Consider the following 19,885-nt stretch of genomic DNA (forward strand, 5'->3'; position numbering starts at 1 on the left):
AAAGGAAAGCTCGTCAATTGAAGAAGAATATCTTCTATACATTGATGCAAAGCTGGTGGGCGTAGTTGCTGAACCAAGTCAGTAATATATCCAATTTTGGAATTTTTTCAAATCAAATTCAGGCCTTTTGTCTTCTCTTCATGCCAAAAGTGTTTGTAGCGAGGAAAACACCAAAAAGAATAACCACAACTAGAATTTAACAAAAAAGTAGTTACGCTGTTAGTGATGCTTCTGCTAGGTTTTGCAAGTATTCATGCATACATATATGTATATGGATATGATTCCATACACGCAACTTTATAAATGTGTTTGTTCTATTTATGGTTTTGGAAATTAAAAATATTTGTTTAATAAAGAAAAAACAAATTAGAAGAAAATTGATATTGATGATAGGGTGATAATATAGATAAGACTTCATTACTGCAGACCTTATTTTCATTCCGCAAAATAGTATTAGGGACTTCAAAAAGTTTCATTTATTTAATGAAACTGTTTCATTTATTTAATGAAACTGTTTCATTTATTTAATGAAACTGTTTCATTTATTTAATGAAACTGTTTCATTCATTTAATGAAACTGTTTTCTTTATTTAATGGAACTGTTTCATTTATTTAAGGAAGCTGTTTCATTTATTTAATGAAACTATTTCAAATATATCAAATTTTCCGCCATTTTCCTAAAAAGTGTTTGGCATAATTTAAATACTCACATATTTTTCTTAAATTTAAAGAAATAAAAAGTTTCATTACAACAATGAAATCCGTTTCATTTATGCAAAAAAAAAAAAACAAAAATTATTAAATATTAGGTAACGTAAGGTTTCTTATCATGAACGAAACATTTCATTGTATTAATGTAACATTTCATAGCATCAATGAAAAATAGTCAATGAAACCCGTTCATTGATACAACGAAGCATTTTGCTCTCAATGTAGTAATATTCGAACGCGTATAGTTCGAGTTTGTAAAAACCATTTCGAACATCTTTCTAACTCTCCATCAGTGACTCTTATTCCAAATTTCAAAATTCTAGCTCTTCCCGTTTTCAAATACAAAGTGTACCCAGTTTAGTACTTTACGTACTCTTTTACATAGTACGAATTTCCGAAAACCCAGTCTACAGTCACCCTACACACCTCACTGCTCTTATATTTATGAATGATAAAATAAGAAATGATCTTCGCGTTGAGACATACATGGCAATGCGTTTAACCAAATCTCCAGACATTCGACATTCTCGTTTCTATTTTTCAATACGAATCTGAAAAATATTTACATCAAAGTAACAAAACAAGTGTTGCTTTTGTTTTTCATGTCATACTGTAGGAATGAAGGTTTGGATTTGAAAAGTTAAATTCCAGAAAATACCAGGGTTGCGGGTGGTAAATTTAAAATGAGGTTGCCTTCCTTTATTCTAGCATAAGAGGAAGTAAAAATAGAAGAGAAAATATTCGATAAGTACAAGAGTGGAACAATATGCACATATTAAGTATGTAGTATGATCACAAGTTTTTGAATTTCTTTACAGATTTTTCAATTTTTAAATGGTAAAATACACTGTGCAACAAAATGTAGGCGAAAGTCTGGGGCACGGAAAATTCCTCTTGGTGAGGAAAGGCCTTGGTGAGTATATTAAGAACCCAGGAGGACAGATCCGCCGTTAGTCGAACATCCGAACATGAAGTTTTTTGCTAGAGACCTTGTAAGCCGTCAGGAATTAGCGTTATATCTTTGTTCACTGTTGCTTTAGCTTATTTTTGGGATGACATATCTTCAGTCGAATGAGGATTATTTTCGTAAAGCATTTCGACCTTCTAAATCGCTTCACTCAATGTCCTTTTCGTCTTTTATTTTAAGAGTCGATATAAAAGTACCACAAGATGACGTTTTTCAGATCAGAAAATTTTATGAAAGACTCTCATTGACAACTAATCGATTTTGTCGCGTTTTCATGGTACTTTTGTGCATTTACTCGGTTCTTGTTCAGAAAAAAACTGTATTTTGTTTTTGTATATTCTTTATTTATTGGTTGTTCGAATATACAAAAACACAAAACCTAGTTTCTTCTGAGCCAAAACAGGGTAAATATCAAAAAATAACAATGAAACGCGAAAAATCGATTAGTTGTCAATAAGAGTCGTACATAAAATTTTCTGAGCAACATTTTTGTCGAACATAACGGATCTGAAAAACGTCATCTTGTGGTACTTTTATAGAGGTTCTTAAAATAAAGGACGAAAAGGACATTGAGGAAAGCGAGTTAAAAGGTCGAAATGCTCTACGAAAATAATCCTTATTCGATTTGACCGAAGACATGTCATCTCATAAGTAAGCTAAAACAACGGTTAACAAAGATACAACGCTAATTTCAGATGCCTAACAGGGTCTTCAGCAGAAACTTCATCACGCAATAACTCGGAAGTTCGACTCACGGCGGATCTGTCCTTCGGGATTCTTAATGTACTCACCGAGTGCTTTCATCCCCAAAAGGACTTATCTCTGCCCCAAAATTTCGGTTCACAGTGTTATTAGTTAAAATATTTTGCTACTTTCCTTTCATAAACGAAGTGAAACTAATTGTTCAAGTTTACTTCAATACAACTCGAGGGGACTTGATAAAGGGACCCCCTGTCCAAATGGAGGCGTTGCTATTAGTTCAGAAGAGCAAAACCCCAGAAGTATTTTGAATTCTCAGACCAATTTCTGTACAACTGCGAATAACTAAAAGTTGGCGACCAACATTTCATTTCTACCCTATGAAAACAACTATTAATTTGCCGGATTTCAATGCAAAAAAGAAGACAAAGTAAGAGTTGCACATAAGGGTGAACCAAAAAAAATGTTTGGAATTCCTACCCCCAATTTTTTTCCATTTGATCCAAAAAGTTGTATAAAAATTTTATGTCATTCGGTTATTCGGTTGTTGTGGCTAAAAAACGAATCCTGCAACAATTTTAGAAAATCGGATCCTATATAAAATTTCATATATATTGGTTTTGGGAAAAATGGAAAAAAATTAGAGTTCCAATCAAAAAAATAAAAAATGTTGTTTTTTTGTGTCGCCCTATTGTACATACATATGTAATCAACTTGTTTGTCGTTTGTAAACATATATGCCTACATACATCCCCCTCCGAAGGAACGTCATGGAAAATATACACACACACTGACAAACATATGTGTGTGTACTAACACGTCATTAAGATCCCCTAACAACAATGGACTGTGGTGGGTTGTCGTATGTCGCCATCGATTCTGCCACTGGCTTTGGCGACTTGCCTCGAAGGATGGCTGGCTCAACCTTGTCTGTCGACATTTGCCTGAGTGGCTGGCAGACTGACTGGCTATCGAATATCCAGAGAAGAGCGACATGCTAACAAATATGTTCTAGTATATGAATTGCGTGCTGTCCTGAATTTTAGTACTTTAGTGGCACTGTAACGGTAAACACTTACATTTATCTCCTTTCCGGGCCTTTTTACGAAGCAAAGCGATTAGTCGTGACGACCTTAAGTGTTGTGTGGTGAGTGTGGTGAACGAATTATATACAGTTAAACGTCTTGTCTAGGGCTAAACAAATACACACCCTCTACAACTTCGGGAAATGTTAAACAGTATCGTATCGACGTGAACAGAATATCTTAAGTGTGTGTGTGTGCATTATTCCATAAATTCGTAATACGCTGGGAGTTACCGATTTCCCGTTTCAATAATCAATAAATTGTCCATTCGTGAATTAATTGCTTAGTATATTTTGTTCTTTTTTTTTCTTTTATTCCAATTCCGTTACATTTGCAGGTCAGTGAGTGGAGAATGCCATTTCTCTCTCTCCATCGTTGAGATTAGAAAATTTGTCCCGAAAACCCCATAATGAGCTCGGATCATTTGCCAGAAGAAAATCGTTATAATAAAAACAATATTGTGGCAAAATGGTGCGCTCCTATTAACGGCCGAATGTATCGCATCGAATTGGAACATGGTACCACATCAGGTCGTCGAATGATCTGGGTCAATGGAAAGGTATAGTTGCCCTTGTTGGGGTTGTTGATGGCACATCGATAATATAATAATAATTAGGTCTGTCTGCTTACTTCCCCAGCAAGAATTATTCAACAAGAACTTTCTCGAAGAGTAAGTAGTTTTTATTCTCTTTTGCAAGAAAAATTAAAAAAGTAAACAGACACCTTCCCTGCAAAAACCAGTAGGCAATCAGCTGATTTGCCAAAACATTTGAATTTGTCCGCCATTGAAGGAACCAAAGCAAGCAAAAATGTTGTATTTTATTAAAAATAAAAGAGACAAGTAAAAAAGTATCAGTCGGCTTTGCCGACAGAGATATACCCTCAGCATATTTAAATTGGAACTTTCATCTACGGACAGATCGAATGTATTTAGGGTATTTTCAGAATTTTGTGGCACTTTTTGGACATTTGAACTTGCCGACAAAAATGTGGATTAGGATTGAAGTTCAAAAGTTTTGCGGAGGAGGGAATGGACCGAGAGATTCATATCTTTTCGATAGATATCGCGCCCACTAGTCATTTCAGTGGGTTATCGTACACCTGTTGGACCAGTATGCCAGGAAGCATGGACTTGTCTGCGGAAAACATATATGGCTATAAACAGGACCACAAAAAACATCATCGGTATAAATTTGCAAAGGATCTCCGAACAGGCGGAGGTTTCCTAAGGAGAGGACCGATATGGGCCATTTTTGAAGTTAAACTAATTTTGGACAAAATATGACGAAGACCAAATTTTGGACCAAATTGGTTTATCAGCTCGAGAGTTATTGTGCACTCCAGCTACTACATATGGTGCCATAGAGGTTTTTTACAATTCGGGCTGTTTTCATAAGAAGTATGGACTTGCCACTGACAAAATTGTTACCGTTGTAACTAAAACAGCGATTGCAAGTTGCTTCATCAAAAATCAAAGTTAGTCAAGAGCAGGACTTAAAGTGAACTTATCCGAAATTTTGTGTGGGAGGTACCCGAAGGAATGGGCAAATATAGTCCATATTCAAACCTGATCTATACCTGGAAAATTTATTAGCATACGTAAATTATGGACAAAATCGGTCCTTCCCTTCAAGAGTTATCGTGCGCACAACTTTTACGAAGATTTTTGAACTTTTGTGGGGGAGTTACCTGAAGGAGTGAACCGATATGGCTTATCTTCGAACTTAATCTAAGTTTGGACAAAATATTAACAAGGCCAAATTTTGGTTCGAATCGTCGGATCCGTTCGAGAATTATCTTGCGCTCCAACTACTACACACGGTGCCATAGGGGTTTTTGAACTTTTCAGGCTATTTTCTCAGGAAGTATGGTTTTGCCCCTGATGAAACTTATACCGCCGTATGGGGGCCGTGAATACAAGTTGTTACAACAAAAATCAAAACGATTCGAGAACAGGTCCTAAACTGAACTTTTCCGAAATTTTGTGTGGGAGGTACCCGAAGGCGTGGACCGATTGAGTCCATATTGGAACCCCATCTAAGTTTAGTAGAAATTTCGTGATGTGCAAAGTATGGAGTAAATCGGTTACTCCCTTTAAGAGTTATCGTGCGCACAAACTTTCCTAACATTTTCAAACTTTTGTGGGGGAGGTACCAGAAGGAGTGGGCCAATGTAACCCATCTTCGAACTTAAACTAAGTTTGGACAAAATATTACGAAAGCCAAATTTTGGACCATATCGGTTCATCCGTTCGAGAGTTATCGTGCGCACCAGCCAGACACACGGACGGACATTGCTAAATCGACTCCAAATTGTCTGAAACACATTTCGTCCAAACATACTTGGGGTCTAAAGCCATTTTGCCCGTATGAAAGTGGATATACCCTCGTTAGCATAAATGCTGAGGGTCCAAAAAAGGAATTTTTGTTCTTTGCAACTTTGTTCGTGGGTAGAGCTTTGCGTTATTAACCCATTCCACTATAAAACAAGAACTATGAAACAAGTAAAAAAGTATCAGCCGGCTTTGCCGACAGAGATAAACCCTCAGCCTATGTGAATTGAAATTTTCATCTACGGACAGATGGAATGTATTTAGAATTTTTTCAAAATATTGTGGCCCTTTTTGGACATTTGAACTTGCCGACAAAAATGTGGACTAGCATTAACATTTAAAAGTGTTGCGGAGGAGGTATTTGAAGGAATGGGCCGACATAGTCCATTATGGAAGTGGATCTTATTTTGGGAGTCATATCTTTTCGATAGATAACTAGTCATTTCAGTGGGTCATCGTAAAACTTTTGGACCAGTATGCCAGGAAGCATGGACTTATCCACGCAAACATAAAATCACTGTAACCAGGATGACAACCAATAGCATCGGTATATATTTCCAAAGGATCTTCGAACATACCCTTAACTGCAATTATACACAAATGTTGAACTTTTGTGGGAGATGTACTCTAAGAAGAGGACCGGTATGGTATATATAAGAAGTTAAACTAAATTTGGACAAATTTGGAGCCAAATCGGTTAATCTGTTCGAGAGTTATCGTGCTCTCCAGCTACTACATATGGTGCTATGGGGCTGTTTTATCAAGAAGTATGGACTTGTCCCTGAAGAAAACGTTTACCGTCTTAAAGTTAACTTATCCGACATTTTGTGTGGGAGGACCCGAAGGAGTGGGAAAATATAGTCCATATTCGAACCTGATTTATATTTGGTAGATATATTAGGATGTGTAAAGTATGCACCAAATCGGTCACTCCCTTCAAGAGTTATCATGCGCAGAAATTTTCCGGACATTTTTGAATTTTTGTGGGGGAAGTACCTGAAGGAGTGTACCGATATGGCTTATTTCTTATACCACACATAAACTAAGTTTGGACAATATATTACGAAGCCCAAATTTTGGACCGAATCAGCAGATCCGTTCGAGAGTTATCTTGCGCTCCAACCACTACTAACGGTGGCATAGGGGCGTTTTTTGCAACGTTCAGGCTATTTTCTCAGGAAGTATGGACCTGCAACTGATGAAACTTGTACCGTCATATGGGGGCAGTAAATACAAGTTGCTACAACAAAGGTCAAAGCGATTCGAGAGCAGGTCCTGAACTTTTCCGATATTTTGTTTGGGATTTACACGAAGAAATAAACCGATTGAGTCCATATTGGAACCTCATCTTAGTTTGGTAGAAGTATGGACCAAATCGGTTACTCACTTCAAGAGTTATCGTGCGCACAAATTTTCCGAACATATTTGAACTTTTGTGGGGACGGTAGCGATATGACCCATCTTCGAACTTAAACTAAGTGTGAACAAAATATTACAAAACTGCATCTGGAATGTTCGCACTCTTTATAGAAAACTGGCAGATGTACCCGAAAAATGTAAGACCGATATTACAGCCATACAGGAAATACGATGGTTTGGGAAAGACGTCACAACAACAGCTTAAGGCGACGAGTTTGGTTGCGGATTTGTTGATTGGAGGTTAATTCATCTGGTCTCCTGCTTTACCCTTGTAAATGAAAGACTTGCTACAACATGAATAAAGGCAAAAGTCTTCAACATCAGCTTTATCTGCGCTCATGCTCCTACTGAAAGCAAGGGCGCACAGACCAAAGATATATTTTACGAGCGCTTAGAAACATATGTATGACCTTTGTCCTGCCCATGACATTAAAATTATTCTAGGCGATTTTAATGTCAAAATTCTACACAGTGAAACACCTGACAATGAAATAAGGCAGATAGACTATGCATCTACAAAGCACCTGGTTAACTGCAGACCAAAACACAAGAAATAAAATTGATCACGTTGAGATAGATACAAAACATTCATTGAACGTTTTGGTTGTACGATCGTTCCGAGCAGCAAACTTAAACCCGAACCACCGCCTTATTGCAACAAAGGTACGTGGGCGATTAAACGTAGCAAGTAAAGTAGGAATAGACACAAGACGGGAGTTGTACATTGGTAAGCTGAAATCACAACAGATAGTCACGGAATATTCCACTCAGTAGTTTCAAATGCTTAAGGAAAGCACTCCTCGTTTCGATAACATATCAGCACAGTGACAAAGTATTGCACAATCCATGCAAACCGGCGCAAAATCAGTACTTGGATACCAGAAACCTCTACCAAGGAATCCATGGTATGACCAATAGAAAAATACGACATATAGGGCTATTCTACAATCAGTAGCAATGCGAAGTGTACGAAAGAGGTATCGGGAGAAAAGGAGAGAGCAGAAACGTCTTTTCGGAAGGAAATAGGGAGATGGGAGTGTAAGAAAATCCGATATGTGCAGGAGTCAGAATCAAGGCCGAAAATTCTATGAACGAGTGAAACATCAACAGGCACGTCCTCTTGTAGAGACCAGCAAGGTAATATGGGAACTGAAACAGATAGTGTGCTAAGGATAGGGAAATATCATTTTCCAAACTGTTTGCATCCAGTCATATCGAAGACAACGAAGATATCACAGATCCAATCCCAGAAGATGGTACTGAATTTATACCGTCCAACCAAGATAAGGTAAAGTTAGCAATAAACCGGCTGACGAATAACAAGGCAGAAGATGCCGATTATCAGGAAGAACTCGTACCCGACGATTGTAACTTGAGCATCCTGTGTTCCTCCACAAGAAGGGAGATAAGACACTGTGCTCAAAGTACAGAAGCATAAGTCTGCTCCTTATTGATTATAAGACAGTGGCAGGGATATGGTGCTAACGCCTAAAGTCTATGGTCAACGATATAATTGGGTCATACCAATGCGGTTTTAGATCTTGCAAATCCACCATTGACCAGATATTTACTCTGTGACAAATCCTGGAGAAGACCCAAGAGATGCAGATCGACACCAACTATCATTTTGTCGATTTTAAAGCTGCCTTCGATAGCCCTCTACGTTCAAAGATTTTCGAACCCATATTAGGATGATATTAACTGATACTAGGTCCCCAGTGGGCCTATACCGACACATTCCAACATTGATATTGAGGTTACAACCTTTAAAATACCTAAAATCGGAAGGTTCCGTTCTACGGGGGCTATATGAAGACCTGGACCAATACCGACAAATTTCTGGTGGAAGCTTTTGTACTCCAACGAAGACTAAATACCAAATTTCAGTCATTTCCATGTGATATTGAGATTGAAACCTCGAAAATTCCGCAGTTCGGGAGGTACCGTTCTCTTGGGGCTATACAAAGACGTGGACCTGCACCGACAAATTTCAGGTGTAAAGTTTTATACCCCAACGAAGACTTATAACCAAATTTCGACCAAAATGGGCAAAGTCTAGATGTACCGTTCTATCGGGGCTATATGAAAGTGTGGACATCTACCGACAAATTTCAGGTGGAAAGTTTTACGAAGACTAAATACCAAACATCACTCATTTTGGGTGTGATATTGAGGTCACAACCTTTAAAATACCGAAAATCGGGAGGTTCCGTTTTAAGGGTTTTTATGAAGACCTGGATCACTACCGACAAATTTGTATACTCCAACGAAGACTAAATACCAAATTTCAGTAATTTCAGTCCTTCAAAATACCGAAAATTCTACGGGGGCTATATTAAGACCTAGACCAATACCGACAAATTTCAGGTGGAAAGTTGTATACCCCCAACGAAGACTAAATACCAAATTTCAGTCATTTGAGGCCACACCTTCAAAATACCCCAAATCGGGAGGTACCGTTCTATGGGGGTTATATGAATGCGTGGACCTATACCGACAAATTGCAGGTGGAAAGTTTTATACCCCAGTGAAGACTAAAAACCAAACTGCAGCCATTTCGGTGTGATAAAGCAAAATACAGTATCTTGATTTGAACAGACGGATGGATGGACAGACGGACATAGTTATATCGACTTAAAATTTTGTGGGGATCAAGAATATATATACTTTATAGGTTATCCGATGAATATTTCGATGTGTTATAAACGGAATGGCAAATTTAATCCTTGAATCCTTGCATTAGTAAAATACTGAAGTTAGTCAACGAATTCACCAACTGACGAATTCCGCCATCAACTACCGCAATCAGGGCTAATTATCAAATTTTTTTAAGGATATTTAACCATGTTAACACCATACTTTTTTTTCAAACAGGAAGTCTTGAGGCGTGACTGGATGTTTAAATTGGTCGGTGAGGATACGTTTTACATAGAACAGGTACGATGCATTATACGAGTAGATCCAGCACCGGGATTCAGATATGAATATTCATTATTCATTGATGGCAAGTCACTGGACCAGTACACCGATGAACAGAACAAACAATATCGACTGTGGGTGACAACAATTAATGGCATTCAATACAGGATAATGTTCGAATTGGATACCCTAAATTTGTACATAAACGATGAATTGTGCAGAGACAAGGTAACTAATGGCGTTTTCAGGCTGATGCCTGAAATCACCCTATCTTCCATCCATTCTTGCCGTCAATATATCTCTAATTATCTCTTGTTTTTTTTAGGCCGAATTCGTTAACGGTGGCACCGACACAACTATTCTCTATAATGATGTTGAATTTATACTGCAGACTAGATCGAGTGGCAATAAGCTCAGTGGAATCCGCCACATCTTGCTGGCGAATCAAGTCGAAATACCCGAAGCGAAAATTCAGGAAATCATGCAAGAACCCTGCTCAATACTCTCAACTTAATTACACCAAAATGCGGTCCAATTTTTTTCTTTTGATTCAACGTGCCTGCCGATTTTAGGCCGATAAGTGAAATGCAAACTTAAGACTTAAGCAAAATAACAGAAATGTATTCGAAATTTGTAAATTTTATTAAACTACTTATTGTATTTGACTTGATTGATATAACGATTAAATGCTTATGATGTTGTTGCCGTCCAGTGCTTGCAACCTTGTTGTTTACTTTGTACCATAATAATATTTGTTACTCCGTTTCTAATATTCTTCGTGGATTCAGTAAAGTATATGTATTCTTAATTATAAAATTGATATTCGATATAACCATGTCCGTCTGTCCATCCGTCTGTTGGAATCAAAATATAGCTTGCAATTTTTAAGATACAGCTACATATATATTTTGGTATACAACCTTCTATTGCTCATAGGATGATCTGTATTTATAATAGTCCCCATAGAGCGGTACCTCCCGATTTCGAATTTTGGATACCTCATTTTCCCACCGAAATGGCTGAAATTTGGATTTTGTCTTCGTTGTGGGTATATCGCTATATGTCCACATCTTCATACTAGAGAAGGGCGCGTGCCTAAAAATTTAGGCACGAACATGCACGAACACGGACCAAAATTTTTATGCACATTCACGCACAAACACGGCATTTTTCGAGAAGGCACGAACACGCACACTCACGCACGAAATTACAAAACCAGTAAGGAAAGGACAAAGTCGAGCGGGACCGACTATATAATACCCTACACCACTGTAAATATGTAAAATATGTATGGTAGGGATATAACTTTTTGCACTTTTTTGCAAATATAAAAAATACCACCACATAGCCGTGTAGAGCATGGAAAACTATAATGAAATAAGGTGCAATTTTTTCTCTATCGCGAAAAAAGTTTCCGCACCAAATGCATTGAAGTTCAGTAATGCATTTTTTAATTTTATCTGTTATAACAACATATGTATTTGCTTTTCATTAAAATTTTTATTTTTTTGTAATTTAATTTAAAATCATGATCAAACCGTTCTGAACCAATTTGTTCTCAAATCGCGCCATTTCGGAGCATATTACGAACTTTTGACACTATTGCAATTTTTGGTTTTTCTTTATAAACTCGTGAATTTTATGTTTATATTTATTGTACCTCTCGGACAAGAGAATATGGTGTCATTTGCAACAAATTCCCGAAAGTTACAGACCGTTTTTAATGACTTTGCCTGTGAGAATTGTATTTATTATACCCTACACCACAATGTGGAAAAGGTATTATAAGTTTGTTTTGGTAAAAATTCATGTAACACCGCGAAATATTTGTCGGGGACCCCCAATGTGGTATACCAATCTTCATATCTCGGCGAGATAAAGCGATTCTGAGATGTGTGTCCGTCCGTCCGTGTGTCCGTCTGTCCATTATAAATTGTAATCAAACTCCAGGCCACAATTATGGACCGATCGTCACCAAATTTTGTATGAAGATATGTTTCACATCAGAATATATCGCTATTTTAATTGGTGATGATCGTGAAATATTTAGCGGGTGAAATGGACTAAAAACATAATTTTTATCCGATTTTGTATCGGCTCTGTAGGTGGCAATAATAGACCGATTAACGCGAAATTTTAAATAAGGTTAGAGTATATGATGAAGAAGAAACTTGCAATTTGAGATGGCGATCAGTTAATATTTAGAGGGTTAAATGGACCACAACTTTTGTGTGAAAATTGTGAAAATTTTTTATATACAGTTTATAACTCTGTTCCTGAAAGACACATTCCTTCCTAATGAGTTATATTTGGAAGACGATCTCTTGACCTTTCCATTGATGTCAATTATGTTAATGTACGTGATCAGATAACAGAGTTAGAGCCTAATATATCCAGTTTTTTGTTTGTAGAGTAATCATAAACACGCTATTATAGCTCAATTGGTCGCAATTATAGCTCAATAGTCACGAAATTTGAAGAAAATGCCTATAATTTTGCATGATGATCTGATATTATTTAACGGGTGAAATAGACCATTACTTTTGTAAGAAAAATATACATTTTTTTTTTGGCCCACATTTTAATTCCTGGACGGAATATACCGGCAAAGTAGCCTACATATGGAAAAATAACTACTGGCCTTTCCCCTGATGGAAATTGCAATAACTTGTCTGCTAGATAATGGGCCTACTGCCTAACATATAATGGGTTTGTGTAGATAACCACAATTTCCTCCCATTATACAAATTGTCTCTATCATGACAGAGAAATTTTCAGTTCAATTGTCCAATTGGATTTTTTATACATATATTGCAGCATGGGGTCACCTCGCCTCCTATTTTATACCTCAGGATTTTGGGTAAAGGGGATACATACAAAATCCGAACAAAGATGTGTCTCATCGAAATAATGGTTTTAGACCCCAAGTATGTTTGGACGAAATTAGTTTCAGACACTTTGGAGTCTATTTAGCCCTGTCCGTTCATCTGTCTCTCTTAATTAAAACCAACCGATTAGAATCAAATTTTATACTTCGTAATATTTTGCCAAAACTTTGTTTAAGTTCGAATGTAGCCTGTGTCGGTCCACTCCTCCCCCAAAAAAGTTTAAAATTGTTTTCGAAAAATTCTGTGAACGATAACTGGCGAAGTGAGCAATCGTTTTACTCCAAACTTTCAATATATTATTCCTTCCAGATATAGATCGGATAAGACTATATCGGTCCACTCCTTAGGGTACCTCCCACAAAATTCGGAAAAGGGAAATTTAAGAGTCCTCTCGAACCGTTTTGAATTTTTTTCAGCAAGATAAATCTCAAGGGGTTTTTCTGATTGGTCGAAACTTTACACATCGTATTATTTCATCCATTCATGTATCAGATTGGAATATGGGAAAAGTGCAGTTTGAGGACCCGTATCGGATCTATTTGATTATTATTATTATTATTTTATTTATTTATTTTTTTTTTTTTTTAAGAATGTTCTTTTCACGGTCCCTATTCGGGTCACGTTTCCGGGGTAAGTCATACTTCCTGAGATAATAATCCAGAAGTTCCAAAAACCCCTGCCGGCTCCAACTAAAATTACACATCTGAAAACATAATTCTCAAACTTTTCCAAAACTCAGAAGTTAGCTTACTAAAATTGATTTGGTATAGCCCCATATTACGATACGTACATATCCCACGTATTTTGAAGCAAACTCGTGTTACAAAATTAATATTTTTTATACGGCAGAGGCTGAGGGTATATCACCGTTAACGCAGCTGACTTATACTATCTTCTTTGGTGTGTAATTGAATATGAATAATTTTTTTGATTTATAAATTTGTTTGCATGCAAATTTTTTGAAATTCTATTCAATTTTAAGATGTAGCAAGAGGGGCTAATCAATGCGAGTTTTCTAATTTTCGAATATTTTTTAGAAATGTATAATTTATATATTTTTTCCACAAACATCCCAGTAAAGACAAGGGAGACTTCTCATATATCAATGGATTCATAGTAAGTTATTAAGGCTTGTCCTAAGTTGCCACTTATAGAGACGTTTTTCATGGCGGAAATACTCAGGAAATATCCCCAACATTGCTAAGGGGTATTTTGCCGCCGTTTTCAATTTGATGGGAATCGAACCCGGACATTCAGCGTGCAAGCCGGTTGCACATAGCTATTCCTACAGGTTGTGGTGTAGGGTATCACATGGTCGGCCCCGTCCGACTATAGCCTTTGCTTACTTGTTTTCTATAAATATTTATTCAACAAAGCAAATTTAAAATTTTAAGTAGAAAAAATATCAAAAGGGTTTTAGTAATCACAGTCGGTGCGGAAAGTTTTTTTCACCAAATCGATCTTAGAAACGCGTTTTCTTTATTAGGACAAAATTCCCCACATGGTACTGGTCGTGCAAATATTTGTTCTTTTTTATACCCTCCACCATAGTATGGAGGGTATATTAAGTTTGTTTTTCTGTTTGTAACACATCGAACTAATCATTTGCGACCCTATATAGTGTATATTTTCTTGATCAGGATAAAATTCGAAGAAGATCTAGGCATGTCCGTCTGTCTGTTGTAATAACTCTAGCGTCCGCAATAATTGAGATAGACCTCTAAAATTTTGCACCCGAGTGTCTTTTTTGCATAGACAGGTCAAGTTCGAAGATGGGCTATATCAGTCCACGTTTTGGTATAGCCCCGATGTAATGCTTCGACTCTATTTCAAGTACCTTGGAGTTTTTTTTGTAATTTTTCTTATTAATTTTATGTATTATTTTTTTATTTATTTATTTTTAATCCTAGGTGGTGCAATATATTCGTGTTGTTTTTCAATATTTTTATTCTTAGGTGGGGCCACATAAAAGCAAGGGTGATTTTATAGACCCTAAAAGAAAGGGTGTTTCTACATATTGCTATAATTAAAAACATACAACACCAGTACCGTGTGGGGAATTTTGTCCTGATAACGCAAACGAGTTTCTATAATCGATTCGGTGAAAAAAGTTTCCGCACTGGCTGCGATTACTAAAGCCTATTTGATATTTGTTCTATTTAAAAATTTAAATTTGCTTTGTCTGAAAAAATATTTATAGAAAACAAATACGATTCTAACAGGCAAAGTCAAGAAAAACAGCATGAAACTTTCGCGAATTTGTTGCAAATGAATCCACATTCTCTTGTCCGATAGGTACAAAAAATATAAACATAAAATTCACGAGTTTATAAAGAAAAACCAAAAATTGCAATAGTGTCAAAAGTTCTTAATGTGCTCCGAAATGGCGCGATTTGAGAACAAATTGGTCCAGAACGGTTTGATAATGATTTTAAATTAGATTACAAAAAAAATAAAAATTTTAATGAAAAGCAAATATGTTGTTATAACAGATAAAATTAAAAAATGCATTACTGAACTTCAATGCATTTGGTGCGAAAACTTTTTTCGCAATAGAGAAAAATTTACATAGTTTTCATAATAGTTTTCCATGCTCTCTCTACACGGCTATGTGGTGGTATTTTTTGGTTATAGCCCTAATGTATGGGAGCTAAATCCAAATCAGAACAGATTTCGATATAATTTTTCACATTTATTTGTAGACCAAATTCCGTCACATAGTCCAAATTTCATCAAAATCGGACAAATATAGCGTGTTTCGTGCATCAAATACCTTGGAAATAAAAACGCCCCTATAAGATGTGTCATTGTTGGTACAAAGCGTTTAAGCAATGATTGTTTAGTTTTAGCTTTCAAATCTTTCAATTGAGCAGACTTTCAAAAGTTTTTTTGTCCAAAGGGCAAAAATGTGCATAGTAGGGTACTTTTCCGAGAATATTTTTTGAAAACCCAATAGAAGTTCTAGCAATGAAAACTTTAAGTCAGATATACGATCCAACTCACGCTTTTGTAGCAAAATACTCTTACAGCCAGTTTCTGTATGTCGAAAGAAGAATGTGTACGAATGAAAAAACATATGATTTGCAAAGAGAGTATATTGCGTTAACCCTCATAGTAGTTTTTGTATTTGCTTCTCTCATGAACAAAACAAATGGCAAACAAACATCATCTTTTTTCACTTTACTCTGCCCTCTCCATAACAAAACGGCAATAAGTACCAGACTGCAAAAACGAAGCAAATAATTTTTTGGAATATTTTGGTCGGTTTCTTGTTCGATGTTAGTGTTTAGTAAGGTATCTTGCACGACTTCTAAAGGGAGACCAAAAATTTAGCACGATCGTGTCACATAGTGCAGATCGTGTTTAGTCGTGTCGGGCAAAACCGTGTCGAACAAATAAACACGATCACGCACGGCCAAAAATGCATACCGGCACGACACGCACAAACACGGCGTTTTTCGAGAAGGCACGAACACGCACTACTCACGGCACGACACGCGCCCACCTCTACTCTTGTGACCCATACATGAAATAAGTGGGAATAGTGGAATAAGTGTTAGAATGCCGAGGTAGAGGTGCTTAATATCTCCAATGAATTGTTGTGACCTGCGTTATATGCCTGCTATTAGTTTGCGTTTTGGCAGCAATAACCATCAATGCCAGCAATAACATCAGCATGGATTTCAGAAAATGCTCTATACCACCACAGCATTACTCGCCATATACACATATCAGCCGCGGACTGAACCAGAACAGACCGTGCGACTGAACAGTTGTGGTAGCTCTTGAACCAACGAAGGCCTTTGGTACCATCATAGAAAATACTTCCCTTAAGCAGTGTATAAAACATAGATAATCTACTATAAATGTGGACGCGTCATTTGTGGAATCGGAAATGAGAAGTCGAAGCTATCGGTCTTCCAAGGTGGTGTAATTTATCGGAAAGTGTTTAACAACTACTTCTCTGAAATTCCACACCTTCCGGACGACATAGCTATCGCAATATGTATATGGGGATAATTGCACGATATTGAGTCGGGTCCATTCGTCGATGCAATAGCCAATAAAATATCTATATAGTTTACGTAGTCTAGTTCTTCCATCTGAGGAATGTGAAAATTTCCGCCGCTAAATCCACAGCCACACTGTTCACAACCTGGAAGGATAAAATGAGGGTCCCCCTGAACAATGGTGCACTGATTCCCACCATTAACTACACCAAGATATTGGGTGTAACGTTCGACAGGATGTTTAAGTCGTCCGAGAAAGCTACAGCTATTTGCGACAAGATCAGAACCTTGAGAACCTTGTTTATCAAGTGGCTGGCCGGCAGCACTTGGGGTTCTGACAAAGAAATCTTGTGGAACTCTCATCAAGCAATAGGCTGATCTGTGGCAAGCCATGCGGCAAACGTTAGCGATACACAGAGGAAGAACATTCAAATCTGCCACAATGCTGTTCTGAGGACTGCGGCAGGGTGTCTGCTCAGAACAACAATGAACCATATTCATGAGGAGGCGAAGATTTTACTGGCATATCAGCACAACAAGATGTTATCTATGCAGTACCTGCCGGGGTGTTACTGCCGTGAGCATCAGTATCCCAACCTAGTGGACATCAGAAGAGATCTTCACAATCTAGAAAGAGAGGTCTGAAGGTACAAACGACAACCTCTAGATCGACGAGCCTATCAGACAAACGCTAAAAGTTTTAGCATAATAAAATCCGCTGCAACCACCTCTTGAAACTTCAAGTGCTAAATTGGAGTCAATTTGGGCGGGAAATTTAGCTAAAAATGCCTTAAATCGGGAGGTGGCGTTATATGGGGGCTATACCAATTTTTAGTGGAGAAATTTCTTGGTCATTGGGAACATGAAATGTCAAATTTCAGCTAATTCGGTCTGAATATGTAGCTAAAAGCATCAAAATACTTTAATCGGAATATATCGCTATATGGGTCCTATAACAAAACGTTGACCTGTCTCCACAATTTTTAGTGCAGACATCTTTTGGCCTCTTGAAACTCCAAGTTCAAGTAAAAATTGTTAGTGGTGCATATCTAAGCGTTTAAATGACCCTTATTGCTCGTACGCGTAGCATAGTATGCAGTGTCTTCGGCTACAAATCGGAAGTTTGCATGATCACATCCAGCAGAGAGCAAAATAAAATAAAAATATGAAGTGTGTTGAAATTGAGAATAAATTCCACCTCAATTCCATTGTTCTACAAATCAATGTTTTTTTAGCTTATTTTTCAACTTCTAGTGGCCATAGAATAACTCATTATTCTTGTGGTTATATAATAACTAGTCATTCTGTGCGACATGCCCTTGTTAAAATAATGATGGGTTAGTATGGGTTCTGTAAGTAGTTACGACTACCAAAAAGTACTCTAAGACCCTTTATTTGATATTGGCTTATTTGGCTCCAAAATGTTTGTTGGGTATCTATAACTCTTCGATTTTTTCCTAACAGAAGAATTATTTGCCGATTGTGAGCGTTTAACCAACCCCTACTCTCGGTTTAGTAGCCAGACACACACTCTGTTTCACCGCTATCTATTACTTAGTAATGAGTAAGCAAATAATTTTGCCTTGTAAATTTTTAAAGAAATATACCATTATTTTTCCAGCCTATTGGTACTGCAGAATAGAGCTTCTTTACATTACTTTGTAATAGTTTATTCGGGTCATGTGGATATGAAATGTTTTCAACTGGCATATCAAATTGTATCTCATTTATTATTATCCACCATTCCAAAATGTAACACCATTTCTACCAGACATATATAAATATGGAAATTTCCTTCAGACAATTGGCAATAAACAACGTTATTAGCATTAAAGTGTTCCTTAACTGTTTCAACTAATTGATAGAGATACTAATTAATTTAAATCTTTGCATGCGGAACACACTTTTGTTTCCTAGGGAAGATGGAAAAATTCCCAGTGTAAGTTGGTTTTGTTTTGGCAATTTCCATATTTACTAGCTGTTTGTTTTTACTACCCTTTATGGTTAACTAAAACACGTTTTAACACTTTTTATTACTTCCCGGGCTTTTGGTATACGAATGAATGAATGTAACATCACTGACCTTGGTTTTGTAAATATTAATTTTCGTGCATTTAGCTCGCAAATATTAGACAAAGAAGAAGACAAAGGTGTTAAATCGGAAATCGATATTGTCGATTTGCAACGCATAACAAAACATGTGTTTAGAAATCACTTTCGAAATTCCCCCATCACCATCTGCCTGTCTAACTATCGGCACATACATGCAAATAAATACAAAACTAATTCTATATTTAATGGTAATTTGCCACAATCAACCAACCACTTCGGGTGACGTAGGGGATGGAAGATACCAAGGAACGGTGCTGACCGGCTTTAACATGGCAAAGCCTAGGATTTATGTTGGTCCATCTTTCATCTCAAGTGCACACTGTGTCTCAAGTGTCACCTGGGGAGCTGCATTTAACACCCGTTTGTAGTTGAACATTGTCATTTGTGATTTTGAAATTTTCCCATGCGATTAACCCATTAAAAACGAACAATTGTTTGTTGTTAGTAAAATGATGAGTTCACATTTGGTCTGCTCTCGTTCTTTATTAAATGGCAAAAGTTTCAAAAGTAGTGAACGATTCCCATATAAATTATGCTGTGTTGTGGTGTAAGGAAATGCAAAATGTGGTAAAAAGTGGTAAAATTCTAAAAACCTTTTAGTTCTGGAACACAACTATTGTAAACATGCTTCGAAAAACTTATCTTTTACCCCCTGTTTTTGTAAATTATTTTTGTTCGTTCGTCTATATTCGTAATAATTTAGGCATCCATAGCTCAGCCCCCAGAAGACATACTCATCTAAT

General features: G+C 36.9%; 2 protein-coding genes across 2 annotated transcripts in view; one reads left to right on the forward strand and one right to left on the reverse strand.

The window, feature by feature from the left end:
* The window catches only part of LOC141405422 (fibroleukin-like), a 92,182-nt gene extending 73,101 nt beyond the window's left edge, over positions 1-19,081 (reverse strand). Inside the window, exon 1 of the mRNA XM_073989718.1 lies at positions 19,026-19,081. The gene's annotated coding sequence lies outside the window, so the exon portion shown is untranslated. The remainder of the gene's footprint in view (positions 1-19,025) is intronic.
* LOC141405975 (fas apoptotic inhibitory molecule 1-like) lies at positions 3,310-10,853 on the forward strand. Its single transcript, XM_073990943.1, has 4 exons — positions 3,310-3,524; positions 3,800-4,021; positions 10,088-10,360; positions 10,458-10,853. Exons 2-4 carry the CDS (start codon positions 3,872-3,874, stop codon positions 10,644-10,646), a joined length of 612 nt encoding a protein of 203 aa, XP_073847044.1. The 5' UTR covers positions 3,310-3,524; positions 3,800-3,871; the 3' UTR covers positions 10,647-10,853.
* Positions 19,082-19,885: the final 804 nt, after the last annotated feature.

Source organism: Musca autumnalis, unplaced genomic scaffold (genome assembly GCF_047663935.1).
Source record: "Musca autumnalis isolate F117 unplaced genomic scaffold, ASM4766393v1 scaffold_5, whole genome shotgun sequence".
In the NCBI taxonomy this organism is placed as follows: Eukaryota; Metazoa; Arthropoda; class Insecta; order Diptera; family Muscidae; genus Musca; species Musca autumnalis.